Raw genomic sequence first — 19,524 nt, forward strand, 5'->3', positions numbered from 1 at the left:
ATACAGACACACTGGCTGTTTGATGAACACTTTAATTAAATTCGTCTTCATTTCTGATTTACAATGTAGATTGTGGATGATTAACGTACATGAAATAAATAATTAAAAAGCGACAACAATATTTCAGATTGTGAAAGATTCCAGAAAAACTTAAATCGATCTCATGCATGTTTAGGAAAAAATTACCTCATCAATGTCATTGATTAGTCCATGTCCAACATTATCTTATAATGAACAAAAACCGTTGGCGCCAATAGCCTTGTGGTTAGTGCGTTGACACATGGCACCTAGGTGACCCGAGTTCGATTCCTGGCTTGAGGTCCTTTGCCGACCCTTCCTCTATCTCTGCTCCCCACACTTTCCTGTCTGTAAAATCTCCACTGTCCTATCACAATAAAGGTGAAAACCCCTAAAAAAAATTATTATTATTATAATGAACAAAAACTAGCATTTATTAATCATAATTTAACATTTACTATACATTAGGCTATTCAAATCTACAGTTAACGTTATTAAAGCAGGGGTTTTCAACCTTTTTCACTTCGAGGCCCACCTCCCTCTCTGAAATTTTTTTAAGGCCCAAACTGATTGTCTAGAGAAAATGCTTATTTTAAAACTTTATTTATTAGCAAAACATTTCTTTTGCCCCCTATTATTCTTTTATTTTTCTACATCATTTTAGAAAAAACAAACTATATATATATATATTAGGGGTGTCAAAATTAGCGCCTTAATTCACGTGATTCATTTGAAATATTTAACACGTAAAAAATAAAGCAAATAACGCAGTTGCAGTTTTTTAAATTTCCTGTTGTGACCGACGCGTGTTCAGGGCTGGCGCGTCCATAGAGGCGACCAAGGCGGCCGCCTTGGGCAGCAGAGTAGTGAGCGAACAACCCCCCGACCCCAGTCTTCAATTTCATCGGCTACACCTATCCCCTCCCTCATGGTCCTCACTTTCATCCGCACACTAGTCACTTTCTTTTTTACTTTCGGGTTGAGGGCGGCGTGATTGCCGTTTGCCTAGTTCGCCAGTTCAGCTTGCTCTGGCCCTGCGTGTGTTTAACGTGCAAAGAAATTTGAAGACCAAGGATGTGCTTTTAGAAGAAAGTTTCAGTATAAAACAATTAATGTCGCATCACCAGGCTATCCTGCGTTTCCTCCAGAGTTTCATGCAGTTTTGCGTGTTTTATTTTTTATCTTTAGACTTTAACAGCAGTTCAGCATATTTTCATTCAGGATGTTTTAATGGAATTTGATACCGCATGGAAAACGAAAATTTCAGGACTCGCGTGATCCTTAAAGGTAATCAAAAATCGCTGCTTACATGGTAGACTCTTAATCAGAGTATTGTCTTAATGACATTGTCTTAATGTCTACATGCCTGTGTTTTTATTTCTTTAATAAATACGGCGTTTCGTGATTAATTACAAAAAAAATGTGATTAATTACATATATTTTTAAATCATTTGACAGCCCTAATATATATATATATATATATATATATATATATATATATATATATATATATATATATTTTTTTTTTTTTTTTTTTTTTTTTTAAAGCACAGACAGGTTCAAAGTTCATAATTCAGTTATGTTTTTTACAATTTTTACTGTTATTTTTTATTATTTTACTGACTAATATTCATCAATTGATTTACTATTCATATCCATTAACATTAAGTGCAAAACACCGTAAAAACACTCTAGATCTGTTGAAACGCATCGATCTGAAGGCGGTTTGGTTTGTAGCTGGACATTATTGGAGTTTGCTGACAGGAACAGTGAACAGCTGTTCACTGAAACACCACCGAGTCTCGCTGGATCCTACTGTACAGGCGTGTTAATGTTATAAAACTCTCGCAGGACATTAATTTGGACAACTATGCAGATATTTAAAGTGTTCACACAAAGAGAACGCTCTGATACAGTATGAAACGCAACAGTCGCAAACGTGAGGTACACGTGAGCTGGTTATTATAACTCTAATCATAGTTACCCTTACATTTGCTTGACAGTTTGATTTATACAACTGAGGACGTAGTCCTAGTTGACGCGCAGCGCTTGGAAATTTATGCCTCAAGTCTGTATTTAACAGTGAGGCTGTTTTTGCACTGAGTTCGAATTAGCTTATTCAATCACAGGAAATGGAAAATGCCATTACTTCAATCATTTTAATATGACATATTTATAACGAAATCAAATAATTATAGCAGTGTTTCCCAACCCTGTTCCTGGAGGCACACCAAGAGTTCATGTTTTGGATGTCTCCCTCATCTGACCCATTAACTTCAGGTTTTGGAGTCTCTTCTAATGTTCTGCTGAGTTGTTTCAGGTGTGTTTGATTAGGGAGAGAATGAAAATGTGTACTGTTAGTGTGCCTTCAGGAACAGGGTTGGGAAACTCTGAATTATAGTATAATATTTAGGTTCATTTTAATCTCGCGGCCCACCTGCAAGATCGCTGAGGCCCACTAGTGAGCCGCGGCCCACCGGTTGAGTATCCCTGAATTAAAGCACTGTTAGTTAGCAAGAACTAACAAGGGACGACTTTATTTTCATTAACTAATATTAGCAAAGAATGTTGCAATAAATGTATTACCTAACATTAACATATGAAGCCTTACTGTAACGTTTTCCCAAATCTGTATGCCTTCAGATGACGCTGGGAGAAATAACTAGCAAGACTCTGAGGTCTTCCAAAACAGGTTTGTTATTATACGGTCTCATGGTTTCTGTGTTCAGATTTCTATTTTTACATTTGAAATTAAATGTTATGCTTGATTTGAATTGTTATAAATGTATTGTATACACCTACATGGCTTATATATTTACAGTTTCACTCATTCTGCTTGTGTGTAAAAAATACGTGAATTAGTTTTCCGTATTTTGTGATTCATGTTTTAATTGTCCTCCGTTTATGCTTTTGAATTGCACTATGAGATGGTGATATTTATTCCAGCAACTTTAAACCTTGAAAAGTTTGAAAACGTGACTTTTATTGACATTTATAATAGTTTAAAGTGATATATTGTTTGGGTTTGTGCACTGTAAAAAAAAAATAAGATCAATTAGTCCTGACAACACAATCTCATGGCAATTCGTAACTTTTTGATTTAGTGGCTAATTCGTATGAATTCGTATGATCTAATTCGTCCATTTTCGTATGATTGGCTCATCCCCCAATGACGGTTGGGTTTAGGGGTGGGGTTCGGTGCCACACCTCCTTTTTAAGATCGTACAATTTTGTACGACTGAACTCGTACGAATTCGTACGAATTAGCCACTAAACTGACAAAACGTAAAATACTTACGTTTTCTCGTGAGATCAGGCTGGTCCTGACAGCATATGTTTTAGGTCATTGTAACTTATTAAACTAAGTAAACCATATTCTAACTTAATTTTAGCTGTTTTAAGTCAGTTTGACATAATATAAGTTTAATGGACTCATAAGGTTAATTTGATTCAGCTCAAAAATTGAAGGCAACCACACACTAAAAAAATCCTGGTCGCCTTAAATTTTTAAGTTGAATCAAATTAATCTTATGCGTCTATTGAACTTACATTATGTTCAAACAGCTTGCTTATCTTATAAAATTAAGTTACACCGTGGTTAACTTAGTTTAATAAGTTACAATGAACTAAAAAACATGCTGTCAGGACTAATTGATTATATCATTTTCTACAGTGCTGGATTTTTTACAGTTGAAGAGTTCAGATGCAAAAACCTCTAAATACCGTCTGACAATTTAATCTAAAAGAAGTATTTTTATCAGGCCTGTGTGTATGTTCAATAATATCACATTTATATCGAAGAACAAGTCCTTTTCTTGGTCTATAAAGTAAAATATCACAACATAAACAAAGGAGGTTGAGGAAAATGTTCATTGTCAATGGAAATTTCACACAGCACTTAGAGGTTTTTCATCTGAAATCTTCAGTTGTATATCTCGCTACAAAAAACCTTCTAATAAACCGAGCCTGCCTGTACATTTTCTGGTAATTTACAGATGTAAATTAGACTTATTTCTTATCCTTATATTATGTAAAACTACTAAAATGTCAGTAAAGTCACTTTGTTAAACTGTAGAGTTCAATTTTCAACATTAAAAGTCGATGACCTACATCCCATAATGCAATTCACAACCGTAAATAAACAGAAAACACGTGTGAATCACAACATACCAGTAAATTAACACATATTTTTACAGTGTATGTACAGTTGAAGTCAGAATTATTAGCCCCCCCCCCCCCCCCCCCCTTGAAATTTTTGTTTCTTTTTTAAATATTTCCCAAATGATGTTTAACAGAGCAAGGAAATTTTCACAGTATGTCTGTTAATATTTTTTCTTCTGGAGAAAGTCTTATTTGTTTTATTTAGGCTAGAATAAAAGCAGTTTTTAATTTTTTAAACACCATTTTGAAGTTAAAATTATTAGCCCCTTTAAGCTATTTTTTTTTCGATAGTCTACAGAACAAACCATCGATATACAATAACTTGCCTAATTACCCTAACCTGCCTAGTTAACCTAATTAACCTAGTTAAGCCTTTAAATGTCACATTAAGCTGTATAGAAGTGTCTGGAAAAATATCTAGTCTAATATTATTTACTGTCATCATGGCAAAGATAAAATAAATCAGTTATTAGAAATGAGTTATTAAAACTATTATGATTAGAAATGTGTTTAAAAAAATCTTCTCTCCGTTAAACAGAAATTAGGGAAAAAATAAACAGCAGGGCTAATAGTTCTGACTTCAACTGTATGAACAATTTTATTTGAAGCATCTATTACTTTAAACGTTGACTCGTTCTGCTTGTGTTCCTGGTGTACATGTTTTTCCATGTATTTCTCAGCTGGACGAGTTACATTTCACCACATGCAAATACAGTAGCTAAGTGTCCGTCACAGACTTTTGCTGTCTATCTGTTTGTCCAACAGGCTTCCTGTTTTTTCTACTAATGCAAATGAGTCTGCTGTGTGTAGTGAGGCCTCAGGATCCCATCACAGCAGCATCTACAACATCATCATCATCATCATCTTCTTCTGCTTCATCATCATCATCATCATCATCATCTCAGTCTGCCAGTACAGGTCTGAGCTCCTCTACTGGACAGACCACATCTATGGCCACGTCTGTCTCTTCAGTGACAGCGACTTCATTTAGCGCAAACACTTCTGCTAACTCAACGCTGTTATCTGGCAACAGTACAGGTATGTTCATCAGTAAAAATGACATTAAAAAAAATACAGTAAAAAAAAACGTTAAATATATTGAGAATTTCACGGTAAATTACCGTATTTAATACATTAATTTGTAGTAATAACACACAATTGTTTTAATTTAGTTACATCTACACATCATATAGATTGTTACACAGACAAAAACACAATGAGAAGTCATATAGTGAACTTTTACCACAAACAGAGAATCATGCTACACACGGCGGCTCAGTGGTTAGCACTGTCGCCTCACAGCAAGAAGGTCGCTGGTTCGAGTCCCGGCTGATCCAGTTTGTTAACATGTTAACATGGGTTTCCTCCACATTCTCCGGTTTCCCGCACAGTCCAAACACATTGAATAAACTAAATTGGCCGTAGTGTGTGTGAATGAGTGTGTATGGGTGTTTCCCAGTACTGGGTTGCAGCTGGAAGGGCATCCTTTGCGTAAAACATATGCCGGAATGGATAGTGGTTCCTTCTGCTGTGGCAACCAATGATGAATAAAGGGACTAAGCCGAAGGAAAATAAATGAATGTACAGTAAATCGACTACTCAACACCATCATGGTAACGCACATACCATTTAAGTAACGCAATAAACATTATTTATGAACATTAGTTGTAATGTAAACCTCTACTGTACATCAGTGATGAGAAAAAAATCTAAAAAGAACTATATTCGTTCAAACAAAAACATGCAGGGAATTTTGGGAAAGCCCATTTACGGTTATTCCAGCCTGATCTCACGAGAAAACGTAAGTATTTTACGTTTTGTCAGTCTAGTGGCTAATTCAGGCCTACGAAAACGTACGATTTTAAAAAGGAGGCGTGGCACCTAACCCCACCCCTAAACCCAACCGTCATATATATATATATATATATATATATATATATATATATATATATATATATATACATGTATGTATATAATCTTTCTTGTATGCTTCTGTGTTTGTCTGCTGTTTCAGATAATGCAACAACAGGAAATTTCTCTATGGTGAGTTCTGGACAAAACTACAGCATGTTCTGTTTTAACCTGTCATTAGCCCATTTAATCCCATTGTGATCGTGTCTTTCTTCTTATTCGTTGGCTTTGGGCAAGAAACTCAACTTTTAGATAAAACAACAGATGTCACATGACTAGATCAGTTTACTTTACATACTTCCTGCTTGCACACATTTCCTAACAATGGAAGTGAATTGAATTCCAATGCAGTTCTGAATATTTCGCTGTTGTGAGAAAGTATAAAACCTAATTTAACCAGCATAGAATCAAAGGAGGCATGAAGGCCCAATCCCAATTCTATTTTTGTACCCCTTCCCCTTGGCATTTGAAACCGAGTGTTAAGGAGAAGGGCTTTGAAATTTACCGCCAAAGAAATGGGACACCTGCACACGTCATCATATGTCATCGCGATCTCATGCTTGATAAGAGATCAGACGATCGTGACTGCTGTAGTTATTCCAGTTGTGCTATTTTATTAATCTTCAGGAAATCACTAAAGATATATATCATGTTATCATAACAATATAATGTGGCAATAAGATCATAACTATACTGTGCATTTACACAGTGGCCATATTCATCTATGTAAACACACGCAAACAACATTAACATTATAGCAGACACTGTAGAAAGCTCATTCCCAGCCACTAGACTCTTCTGACAGGGTATTCGAGTGTCAGAATCTTGTGGAACTGCTGTACAGGAGCTATTATTAGGGATTATAGATAGCCAAATTTAGTGTTTTTTATTTTAGTGATTTTTCAGAAAAGCATGACGGTAAAACATGAACGCGGTCATGAATATTTTATGCATACACAATTTGATATAGCATTTAATTTATGTAAAGTTTTACATAAATGATTTTAGCCTCAGACACATTTGAACACCATTAAATTTTCCAGAAACAAGTTATATTTCATGTAAACTACTACAGCAGGGGTCACCAATCTCGGTCCTGGAGGGCCGGTGTCCCTCCAGGGTTTAGCTCCAACTTGCCTCAAAACACCTGCCTGGGTGTTTTAAGTATACCTAGTAAGACCTTGATTAGCTTGTTCAGGTGTGTTTGATTAGAGTTGGAGCCAAAATCTGCAGGACACCGGCCCTCCAGGAACAAGTTTGGTGACCCCTGTACTACAGAGACATCAATCAGTGCCATCGGTAGATTCCAAAATAAGTGTCCGAGTTGCAAGCGATGTATGCTTAAATAATCTTCAAGTGTCTGAATTGCAATTGTGTTTTTGTTTTGTCCCAAAAGACATCATGTCCAGCATTTGTTTGCACTTCAGATTGCTACAACCAGTACATCAATACAACGGCGAAGCCTTGCCCATTGAATTCTAACTTCTGTGAGGTGAGTCTGACGGGATAATCAATTCAGGCAAGACATGCACTGGTGGACTAAAGATTTAAAGAGTATCTTCCTGCTTCGCTGTGCTTCAGATAACAATCAAATCGGACGCTAGTTACTCCGTCGGCTGCAGTAACATGTGTGGTATGTCCTGTGGGAACACGACTCTAAGTAATTGCACTGTGAGCTGCTGCAACACAACCAACTGTCTCTACAACACTGTGCGTAACATCTCCAATCCGTACAGCACTGCAGGTAAACTCGGTCTCTTGTTATCTCTGTTTTGTTTACACTGAATTGGATGGGAAGGCTTTTATTTAAGCAGCTCCCTCTGGTTTATTATATATATTCCTTAGTCTAAACCAGGGGTCACCAATCTCGGTCCTGCAGGGCCGGTGTCCCTCCAGGGTTTAGCTCCAACTTGCCTCAAAACACCTGCCTGGGTGTTTTAAGTATACCTAGTAAGACCTTGATTAGCTTGTTCAGGTGTGTTTGATTAGGGTTGGAGCAAAAATCTGCTGGACATCGGCCCTCCAGGAACAAGTTTGGTGACCCCTGGTCTAAACTAACTAACTATTTGAGATTTTAGATCATTTTAAGACAATCACTCAGCTATTTAGGTGTGATTCATTGGTGTTTTAAGTGTACTTAATGTATAGCTTGTCCTGTAAAGTCTGTAAACTCTTGTCTTGCTGCTTGTTTTTGCCAGGACACTCCTGTGAAGGAGATTATTAATCTCAAAGAGTATTTTCTGGTTAAATAATGGTTAAATTAAAACACACACACGCAAACACACACACCTATACACCTATGCACACATGGTAAGTATTCTAGTGTTGGGTATGCTATTTCAAAAAAGTAAATAATTAATTGATTAATAATTATGTCTTTAAACATGAATTAAATTGTATTTGTTGAAGCTGAATTTAATTACTTGACCCAATACTTTTAATTTCCCTGTACATCTCAAAAATAAACTCTTTAAATTTAGGTCAAAGATGGACTTTCAGCTTTTGATAACTAACAAAACTTTCTTTATTTAAAGTGCACCTATTATGAATTAAAAAAGGGTCATATTTTGTTTTTGGGGGTCCCCAACGAGAGTCTGATCTGCATGCAAGGTCCAAAAACACTTTCATTGTCTTATAATATGCATTTAAATAATAAAATAATATTTTAGTCACTGAATATCCTTAGAAATATGAAGACATTTAAATTAGTGCAAAATATTTGGGGAAATATTACAAGCTACAAAAAATTTTTTGTTTCTATTTAATATTTTTTCCTAACATATAAATTAGAGTGGGCTAATTTTGGACCGTTATCATAAGTTATTTTAGCAGATTAGCTCCAGATTTGGCTTCAGTGGTGACTAATCTAATGTATATGCACAGATATAATATTATGAAGCCTCCTATAGACCATTTGAGGGAGCTAAACAATAACAATGGTCTTAACGTATTTCCTGTTTTACACTTTTAATTTCTATAGCTTCCAAGAATCCAAGAAGATCCACATATTGATAAATAATGTCATGAGAGCTGTTTTAATGTTAAGTCATGATTGAATTACCTCTTGTTATAGTTATATTATAGACCATTTTAAGGGATGTAACCAAAACAATGGTGCCAACGTATTTCCTGTTTTACATTTTGAATTTCGATAGCATCTGAGAATCCAAAAAGAGCCACATATTGATAAATAATGTTATGGAAGCTGTTTTAACATGAAGTTATGATTGAATTACCTCTTGTTACAGTTATGAAATAGCTTGATAACAGGCGGGAAATGTTCAGGGGCCAATGAGATGACCACATTGAAATGGGGCCAATGACATCATCACATTAAAATGATCTATAGAAAATATAAATTTAAGAGAGATTTGTGAGAGGTGTACTCTAATATGTTGAGCTCTCTATATAATTACTCTGCTTCTTTCAATATATACTATATATTGTCATGACTTAATCCCTCACTCTATTAATTCATTAAACATGTTTAATCCTCTTAATAAATGTAACATTTAGTTATTGTAACACGGGGAGTGACACACCCTGCTGAAAAATCCAGCTTAAACCAGCCTTGGCTGGTTGACCAGGCTGGTTTTAGAGGGGTTTTGGCCATTTCCAGCCTGGTCAAGCTGGAAAATTACCAGCAAAATCCAGCTTGACCAGCCTGATTTAAGCTGGACATAGTTGGTTTTGGCTGGTCAAGCTGGTTTTAGCTGTTCATTTTCCAGCCTGACCAGCTAAGACCAGGCTGGAAACGGCCAAAACCCCTCTAAAACCAGGCTGGTCGACCAGCTAAAACCAGCCAAGGCTGGTTTAAGCTGGATTTTTCAGTAGGGCAGACAACTGAATTTAGGATCCACTTGCAGGTTTATTCGAAGTCAGGCAAGCAATGGTCAACACAGGTGCAAACAGATGTATAAAGGCAGTCCAGAATCGCAGTCAAATGTATCAGGCGAGAGGTCAAAAGGCAGGTGGCAGACAGGACAATAAGATAAACTAGGCTAAGGTCAAAACACGGGAAAACAAGACTAGGAGAAACACGTTGTATTGTCACTTTACAGAAAACAAGACTCGGCAAGGGAAGTGAGTGTGTGTGCTGCTTAAGTAGTGTGTCAGTCTTTGATAATCTTCAGGTGGTGCAAGTGTAATCAGTCAAAATGATTAAGCATGTGTGTGAGTGAAGTGCATGTGTGAAAATGTAGTCCAGAACTGGCGGATTTGTAGTCCATAAGGATTCTGAGTGAGATCCAGCGATCTATAAAGATACAATCGCTGGTGATTGGAACAGTTATGAAACACAATTCTTCTTCAAAATGTATTTTATTACAAATTAACAATACGTTAATAAAAGTAACTAGATACTTTGTGGCCACCAGTATTACACTCTACACCAGGCATGGGCAAACTCGATCCTCGAGGGCCGGTGTCCCTGCAGAGTTTTGCTCCAACACTAATCAAACACACCTGAACACCCTAATTAGTGTCTTCAAGATCACTAGAAAGCTACAAGCAGGTGTGTTTGATTAGGGTTGGTGCAAAACTATGCAGGGACACCGGCCCTCCAGGATCGAGTTTGCCCATCCCTGCTCTACACTGATGGTAACCATTGAGTATTGACTGATTTATTACTGCTATCCTGTCATCAACAGCAACAACGTCCAGCAGCACTACTACAACCACGAAGACCACTGCCGCAGCCACCCCAGCAAACAATGTAAGAACACACAAAGCCATCTGACCCTGAAGGAAACATTTGCTAACAGTTTATGACTTTCGTTTTTGATTTCTTTACTCCCAAAAGGGCAAGAAGTGTAGTATCATCAACTGTAATGGAGCAGCGTGTTACAAAACCGCACAGAATACACCAAACTTCTGTCCCGTTGGGCAGGATTATTGCATGGTAAACTCTCTTCATTCACTATTGGATCAATGTCTTTAAAGGGATAGTTCACCCCCAAATTAAAAAATAAATGTTTCTTTTTTAATGTGAAACAAAAAAGATATTTAGAAGAATGTTGAAAACCATCAGCCACTGTCATCCATAGTACAGGGAAAATTACAATTACAAGTCAATGCCTACCAACTTTTCAAAATATCTTTTTTTTGTGTGTGTAAATATAGAAACTGAATCAGGTTTGGCATGAGTGGAGGCTGAGGAAATGATGACAGAATTAACATTTTTAGCTGAACCATCCCTTTAATTGTCATAATGCTTGGTTTTATTTGATTAGATGCCATTTTTCCCAACCTGTTCACACTCAGGATGATATAACTTTAAAAAGAAAACGGGGAGGGGGGTGTTAGGGGAGCGATCGGTAAGTGAAGACCAGGGAGAGGGGAGAGGGTTAGTGAAGAGCGGGTTGGAGGGGCTGGGATGGAGAAGGGGCAGGTCAGGAGTGCGTTTCCGAGAAAACATCGTTAGCTAACTAAGGTCGCAAGTTCTGTCGTTACAAACATTGATTTTGTGCTTCCCAAATCCATCGTTCCAACAAACATTCGCAAACTGTGTTGCAAACTTGTATGCTTGTGTAACGGTTAGTACTCAGTTTCCTCTGCGTTGTGTACTGTACAGATGAGACCTGACACCCAATCACGCCTTGAACAGATCACTTTATTCTGGTAAACAGAGTAAAACCACAGTGATCAGTTTCGGCAGTCTAACATGTCGTCCACGACCACTCTCTTGGCTGGCGCGAATAATAATCAATTAAACATATAACTTGAGTTCAGAAACACAGTAAATATTAAATCATGTACCTGGTAAACAGAGTAAAACCACAGTGATCAGTTTCGGCAGTCTAACATGTCGTGCTGCAATGATGGGTGTCTATTAGCAATTATAAAGTTGTATGCACAAAGAAATGATACATGATGAATAATAAAAACAAAAAAATATATATATTTTACAGGAGCACTCACTCACCACGACCACTCTCTTGGCTGGCGCGAATAATAATGACCTGTCCGGAACTAGTTTATAACATGTCACCAGCCAATGAACAGAGAGGGGGGTCATTTAGAATTAAAGGGCCATGTACATAAAGTAAAAGCAAGTGGAAGCATTTTTATAACCTGTTACACTTGTAACTACACCTCTAGAGCTGTAGCTAGAAACATAGTTCCTGGCTGTGTTCTATTCCCAGTTATCCCCCCTATGCCCTATTCATTTAGAACATTCCAACATATAAACTTGGAATGATTTTAAAAACACACATTAAAGTCGCCTCTCTTAGGTGTAATTTTCTTTTTAAAGTATTTTTACAGTTCAGTTTTAGCGATCTTCATGTTTACAATTGTGATCAATTTTGACAAATTGATGTCATTTTGAACACAGCCTCATGATGAAAGCTATAGGTGAACCATTATTTAAAAGCAGAATTTATGCTACGTCTCCAAAGCTTGTGAAAACAAAAAAACACAGCATACATGAATGCTTTTAATTTATAGCAGGTTATTAATGAAGTATCTGTACTGTATATGACATGGGCCTGCTGGTTAGAACATTTCTGCAGTGGTTTACATGTGTCAAATTGTAAAAGTAGACTTTACAATAAAAAATAAACAAAATCCTACTTAATAATAATTTTAAAATAATAATAATAATAATTATTATTATTAAGTAGGATTTTTCTTCATTTCTAAAAAAAAAAGCCATTTTTTCAACTATTAACGAGTTATACTTTTTATATATGAGATTAAAATACGTGTTAGCTGAGTGGTTTTATGTTTTAGAATAGAATATGGCATAGTCTCAATAATATTTGTAAAGGAAAAATATACAGGTCCTAAATGTGCCATTTATATATATTTCCATTAATATGGAAAACGAGTGCATGTTTTTACCAAAACTAATATTGGATTCTTTCTTAAATGTGTGTGCGTGAAAACAATATTATTTGCACAAAAGGTTGTGGGGTTTTTCTTTAAAGAAATAAATAAGTAATCCTCTCACAAATCTATCTTTTAAAGAGCCCCTATTATGCATTATAAATGGTCATATTTTGGTTTTGGGGGTCTCCAACAACAGGCTGATCTGCATGCAAGGTCAAAAAAACACTTTCATTGTCTTATAATATGCATTTATTTTTACATAATTATCATAACGACTCCCATTTGATTCGTTCAGCGATTCAGTTGTTCCCAAACCCCTCCTTATCGCGAAGCTAATCTGCGCTGATTGGCCTGATGACCCAGTCTGTTGTGATTGGTCGACTGCGTTCAGCGCAAGACAGAGAGAAATGTCCACTGCGGCTTATCAACAATTTTGAAGTAGTCAGAGTGCAGAGTGTATGTGTGAGCCCAATACAGGAGTGCATTAAAGCAATGCAGTTTAACACCAGCATATCGCTCTATTCTTAACCATAATTAAAAACAGATTCAGTATTAATCCACACAGCGGCAAAAGCTGAACTATTTTGTAACTCGCAAACTAACTACCTCGCAAAATGTTTCATAGTACTTACACATGCTTATTCCAAATATATGTGAAAGACACTTGTCAGATGTTATTTTAGAGAGCAGGCGGAGGTTCAGCTGTGTGCTCTTAATTTTCTGTCTGATTCATGCAGCTAACTCTGCTAACAGCTTCTCTGTTTACACAGTGCAAAAACACATGCTTGTAGGGGCGTGATGTGGTGATGTGGAGCCAACCCGCGAATCACAGCACATTATGTTAGCTGAGTAATCAGAGCCTCTTGAAGGCGGGCCTTTCAGAGGATCTAGGAAATATGACAGCCGTTTTCATGTTAGCTGGGTAGCTGTATTTAATCAAAGTAAGATATATGAAAAAATAACGTGATTTTCTACTCGTGAAGCATGAGCACACGTTGCTTTGCATCTTATAAACACAACCAAGCCTTAAAATTACACAGTGGACCACCCCTTTAAATCTGTTATACCATTCCTATGATATATATATATACATTCTTATGTGTTTTTACAGCTATTTTAGAAAATTCTCAGGGCACCAGTATCTCTAGCAGAAGACCCTCTGCATCGAAATCTACTGGTCAGCCCACAATTCAGGAAACATCTGAAAAACAAATTGCTTATGAACCAACTTACATGCATGCTGTAGACCTGAACAGTGCAGTGGCTTACTTTATATCCAAAGAAAAGACAGATATCCAAAGATGCAAACTAATGAAGGCAGCAGAAGTCGATGACTTGTTTAAATTATTTAGCCTGACATGTTTATTGTTACAAAATACTATAAATGTTTCATTACAATGTTCAACCGTGATATTTAAATCCAAGATTATCATACCATAAGAATCCTATACCAGCCCATGCCTGGCTAAATCATGCCTCTTTTTTTCCCAGCTGAAGAAGACAGTCTCTGGCACGACCGAGAACTGGGAGGCTGGCTGCAGTACAGATTGCAGAAAGATGACCGCTTGCTCCACCTCCGTCACTGGCTCCTGCTACCTGGAGTGCTGTAACGCCACTGCCAGCACCTGCCTGAAGCTGACAGGTGATGTGAACATGCCCAGCTCCGCCACCAGAGGCCCTCAGTCTCCCGCGCTCCTCATAACCTCCATACTGCTCTTCTGGATAGTCAGAGTTTTTTAGTCTGAGTCCAGCAAAGTCACGTTTAAAGGCATTCTTCACCCAAAAACTAAAAATTTGATTTACTAGAAGTAAACCACAGATTTATTTGAGTGTCTTTCCTCTGTTGAACGCAAAAGCTGGAAACTGGTAACCATTAACTTCCATTTTTTCAGGCTTAGGGCTCTATCATACACCTGGCAGAATCCAATGCCAGGCACTAAGCAAGTGTTTTTTTTTTTTTTGGTAGTTTAACTCTAGCTCAGGTATCTTTTTTACGTTCTGTGTCATGTTGTTTGAATAGCATATATATTTGCGCGCTATTTGTGCACCCATGAGTTAAGGTTCATTGTTGACATGTTTCTAGTTTGAACTTAAATAGACCGTGCCATTAACAGCCAACTAAAATCTGCTCTAAAGTCAATGACACAGTTTGTATTTTGTTATTTAAGGAGTGTGTTCGTGATAGTTGGGTCCACAACACGGATACACTTTGCTTATTACAGACACAGGGATGCGCAGCAGCACACAAACATGTCAATAAAAATGCCTACATGTCATAATGGATAGTCGTTGCATGGATCAAACAAAACTAATCAAGACAATAAGAACAATATTAGGACAATAGTGTATTTGCAGCCATTTGTGCACCCATGGGTTAAGGCTCATTGTTGGCATGTTGCTATTTTGAGGCAACTAAAATAGACCGCGACCTTGACAGTCAACTAAAAGCAGCTCTAAAGTCAATGACACAGTTTTTATTTTGTTATTTAAGGAGTGTGTTAGTGATAGGCGGGTCCAGCACATGCATACACTTTGCTTATTACAGACACAGGGATGCGCAGCAGCACACAAACATATTAAAATATGACAAATTCAAGAATTAAAATGTTGAAGATTATTACTGTCAATAAAAATGCCTACATGTCATATTGGATAGTCGTTGCATGTATCAAACAAAACTAATCAAGACAATAAGGACAATATTAGAAAAAAGTGTATTTGCAGCCATTTGCGCACCCATGAGTAGGGCCAGACGGAATTTGCAGATGTTTTTTGCTATTTCTGCGGAGAATTTTGGTAAAAATCTGTGGATTTCTGTGGAATTATTTTGGGAGTATCATAACTAAAACCTTAATATGTGAAATAAAAACCTTTTATTTAATGTTTAAAATGCAAATCCAATTAGATTCACTTTATTTGGTAAACAAAGCAAATCTCTCATATAATATCTCTACTAAAAGACAGAAAACATTACTGTACAAACTGCATTGTACATAAATCAGATGAACATTTTCATATTAGTCCATAATATTACTGTAATTAATTTAAAAACGGAATAAATTTAGATTTACACACATTTACTCAATTAAATAAACAGAGTTAATGATGGGCTAAAAATCGGTGGAAAATCTGCGTAATTCTGCATGCGAAGATTCCATTTGGGCCTGCCCATGGGTTAAGGCTCATTGTTGGCATGTTTCTATTTTGAACTGAAATAGACCGTGCCATTAACAGCCAACTAAAATCTGCTCTAAAGTCAATGACACAGTTTGTATATTGTTAAGGAGTTCGTAGTGATAGTTGGGTCCACAATACGCATACACTTTGCTTATTACAGACACAGGGATGCGCAGCAGCACACAAACATGTCAATAAAAATGCCTACATGTCATAATAGATAGTCGTTGCATGGATCAAACAAAACTAATCAAGACAATAAGAACAATATTAGGAAAATGGCGTATTTGCAGCCATTTGTGCACCCATGGGTTAAGGCTCATTGTTGGCATGTTGCTATTTTGAGGCAACTAAAATAAACCGTGACATTGACAGTCAACTAAAAGCAGCTCTAAAGTCAATGACACAGTTTTTACTTTGTTATTTAAGGAGTGTGTTAGTGATAGGCAGGTCCAGCACATGCATACACTTTGCTTATTACAGACAGAGGGATGCGCAGCAGCACACAAACATATTAAAATATGACAAATTCAAGGATTAAAATGTTAAAGATTATAACTGTAAATAAAAATGCCTACATGTCATAATGGATAGTCGTTGCATGTATCAAACAAAACTAATCAAGACAATAAGGACAATATTAGTAAAATAGCGTATTTGCAGCCATTTGCGCACCCATGGGTTAAGGCTCATTGTGGGCATGTTGCTATTTTGAGGCAACTAAAATAGACCGCAACCTTGACAGTCAACTAAAAGCAGCTCTAAAGTCAATGACATAGTTTTTACTTTGTTATTTAAAGAGTGTGTTAGTGATAGGCGGGTTTTTAGAGTAAAACCCGCCTATAAAATTAGCTTATTACAGACACAGGGATGCGCAGCAGCACACAAACATTAAAATAAGACAAATTCAAGGATTAAAATGTTAAAGATTATTACTGTAAATAAAAATGCCTATATGTCATAATGGATAGTCATTGCATGTATCAAACATAACTAATCAAGACATTAAGGACCACCCTTTAGACCATGCACCAGATGCACTGATTATTTTTCCCCCTTCTTAAAATTGCAAAAGTGGATTCGAACACCCCCTAAGTGCTCCTGTGCCATTTGCTATAGATCATGGGCTGAGATTGTTAAAATAGACCTGTATAGATGTCAACGGCTTCTGACATTCTTTCAAATATCTTCTTTTGAGTTTGACAGAAAAAAATGAAATAAAGGTTTTTGGGTGAACTATCCCTTTAATAGGCAATCCAGGGAAGCAGCAGTTTTCATAATAGGAGAGTGTGCGTGTGTTTAAAAGCTGCTTGTACTTCTTTTACTGTCACTTTTACATGATATAAGCGAATGAAGGTGTTTGTGTGTGAGATGCAGAATGTGTGTATGTGTATATATGTGTATAGATGCCAAAATTATACCTAATAAAAGCTTTACTATGGGCATCCGTAGAGAGTTACTATATGTCAGATGGAAATAAGACTTTGTTGGATATCAGAGTTAGACAGAATATATTAACAGCCCGACGACAATTGTGAGGGTTTCTTCAGATATCTACTGAATGATGTATCTTTGATTAATTCTTGCTTTCTTTTTGTTAATGGATAATGTTCTGGGACTATAATTGCAGCACTTTTACTTTTTTCCCAACTGTAAACCAGTAAAACACATACCGCAAACATATATGTGAAGAATAAGTGCAGGAAACGGCTTCATTTTAATGCTGTACAATTGCACAGGCTTTCTTAGAGTGCATGTGTGTATGAATTTAGATTACAGTCAATCACAGAGTTATCCGAAGCTTAATTTTACATGTATTTTCTTTGGTTTCTGTGCATTTAAAGGGACAGCTCACGCAAAAATGAATGTGATTGAATGTCATTATTTATTCTTCACTCGTTTCAAACCTGCTTTGGATTCTCTCTTACAAACACAAGTTATTTTGCAAGAGAAGAAGATATTTTGAAGAAAGCTGAAAACCTGTAACCATTGACTTCTATTGTAGAAAAGATAAATCCTATGGAAGTCAATGGTTACCAGTTTTCAGCTTCTTTCCAATGTAATGTGTAATTATATGGCACATGTATCATGTATGAAAACCTGTAACCTTTGACTTTCATTGTAGGAAAGATAAATACTATGGAAGTCAATGGTTACCGGTTTTCAACTTCCTTCAAATGTAATGTGTAATTATATGGTACATGTATCATGTATGAAAACCTGTAACCATTGACTTCTATTGTAGAAAAGACAAATACTATGGAAGTCAATGGTTAACCGTTTTCAGCTTCCTTCAAATGTAATGTGTAATTATATAGCGCATGTATCATGTATGAAAACCTGTAACCATTGACTTTCATTGTAAGAAAGATAAATACTATGGAAGTCAATGGTTACCCGTTTTTAGCTTCCTTCTAATGTAATGTGTAATTGTACAGTGCATTTATCATGAATGAAAACCTGTAACCATTGACTTCTATTGTAGGAAAGATAAATACTATGGAAGTCAATGGTTACCAGTTTTCAGCTTCCTTCAAATGTAATGTGTAATTATATTGCGCATTTATTCACCTTTATTTGTATAGCGCTTATACAATGTAGATTGTGTCAAAGCAGCTTCACATAAAAGGTCACAGTAAATAGGAACAGTGTAGTTCAGTTTGTAGTGTTTAAGTTCAGTTCAGTTTAGCTCAGTTCAGTGTGGTTTAATAATCACTACTGAGAGTCCAAATATTGAAGAGCAAATCCAACGATGCGCAGCTCTACAGATCCTGAACCATGCAAGCCAGTGGCGACAGCGGAGAGGGAAAAAAAACTTCACTAAAGGCCAAAGTGAAGAAAAAAAACCTTGAGAGAAACCAGGCTCAGTTGGGCGCGACCATTTTAATTTCTCCGCTGGCCAAACGTCTCGTGCAGAGCTGCAGTCTCAGTGGCGGAGGCTGGAAGCTGGCCTCAGCGAAGACTCGTCTGTCTCTGGAGCGTCATAGGAAACAGTCTCATGTTCTCCACTCTTCCATGACCATCGCAGTAGTTGTTCAGGATTCGGCCAGGTCCAGGATATGGAAACCTTGGGATCATCTCGTCGTTGGTCTTGGATCGAATCAGTGACTCTGCATAGTCTGAGGGCCTCGGGAAGAGTATCCCCAGGTGGAAATGGAGAATAAAGAAAATAATTAGCGTAGCTGATGTTCACAGTGTATATCAGCAAGATGCATAACCTGTGTGGAAGCCCCCTAAGTGGTGCACTAAGTGTATGCTTCAGCATGAATGAAAACCTGTAACCATTGACTTCTATTGTAGGAAAGATAAATACTATGGAAGTCAATGGTTACCGGTTTTTAGCTTCCTTCAAATTTTATGTAATGTAATGTGTAATTATATAGCGCATTTATCATGAATGAAAACCTGTAACCATTGACTTCCATT

At 36.8% G+C, this 19,524-nt stretch overlaps 1 protein-coding gene across 1 annotated transcript; it reads left to right on the forward strand.

Moving 5' to 3' along the window:
- The first annotated feature begins 2,661 nt into the window (after positions 1–2,661).
- Positions 2,662–15,775, forward strand: LOC130243826 (uncharacterized protein DDB_G0271670). Its single transcript, XM_056476124.1, has 8 exons — positions 2,662–2,710; positions 4,945–5,217; positions 6,194–6,222; positions 7,487–7,582; positions 7,672–7,834; positions 10,740–10,804; positions 10,892–10,990; positions 14,413–15,775. Exons 1-8 carry the CDS (start codon positions 2,662–2,664, stop codon positions 14,659–14,661), a joined length of 1,023 nt encoding a protein of 340 aa, XP_056332099.1. The 3' UTR covers positions 14,662–15,775.
- The last annotated feature ends 3,749 nt before the right edge of the window (positions 15,776–19,524 follow it).

Source organism: Danio aesculapii, chromosome 16, assembly GCF_903798145.1.
Source record: "Danio aesculapii chromosome 16, fDanAes4.1, whole genome shotgun sequence".
Taxonomy (NCBI): Eukaryota; Metazoa; Chordata; class Actinopteri; order Cypriniformes; family Danionidae; genus Danio; species Danio aesculapii.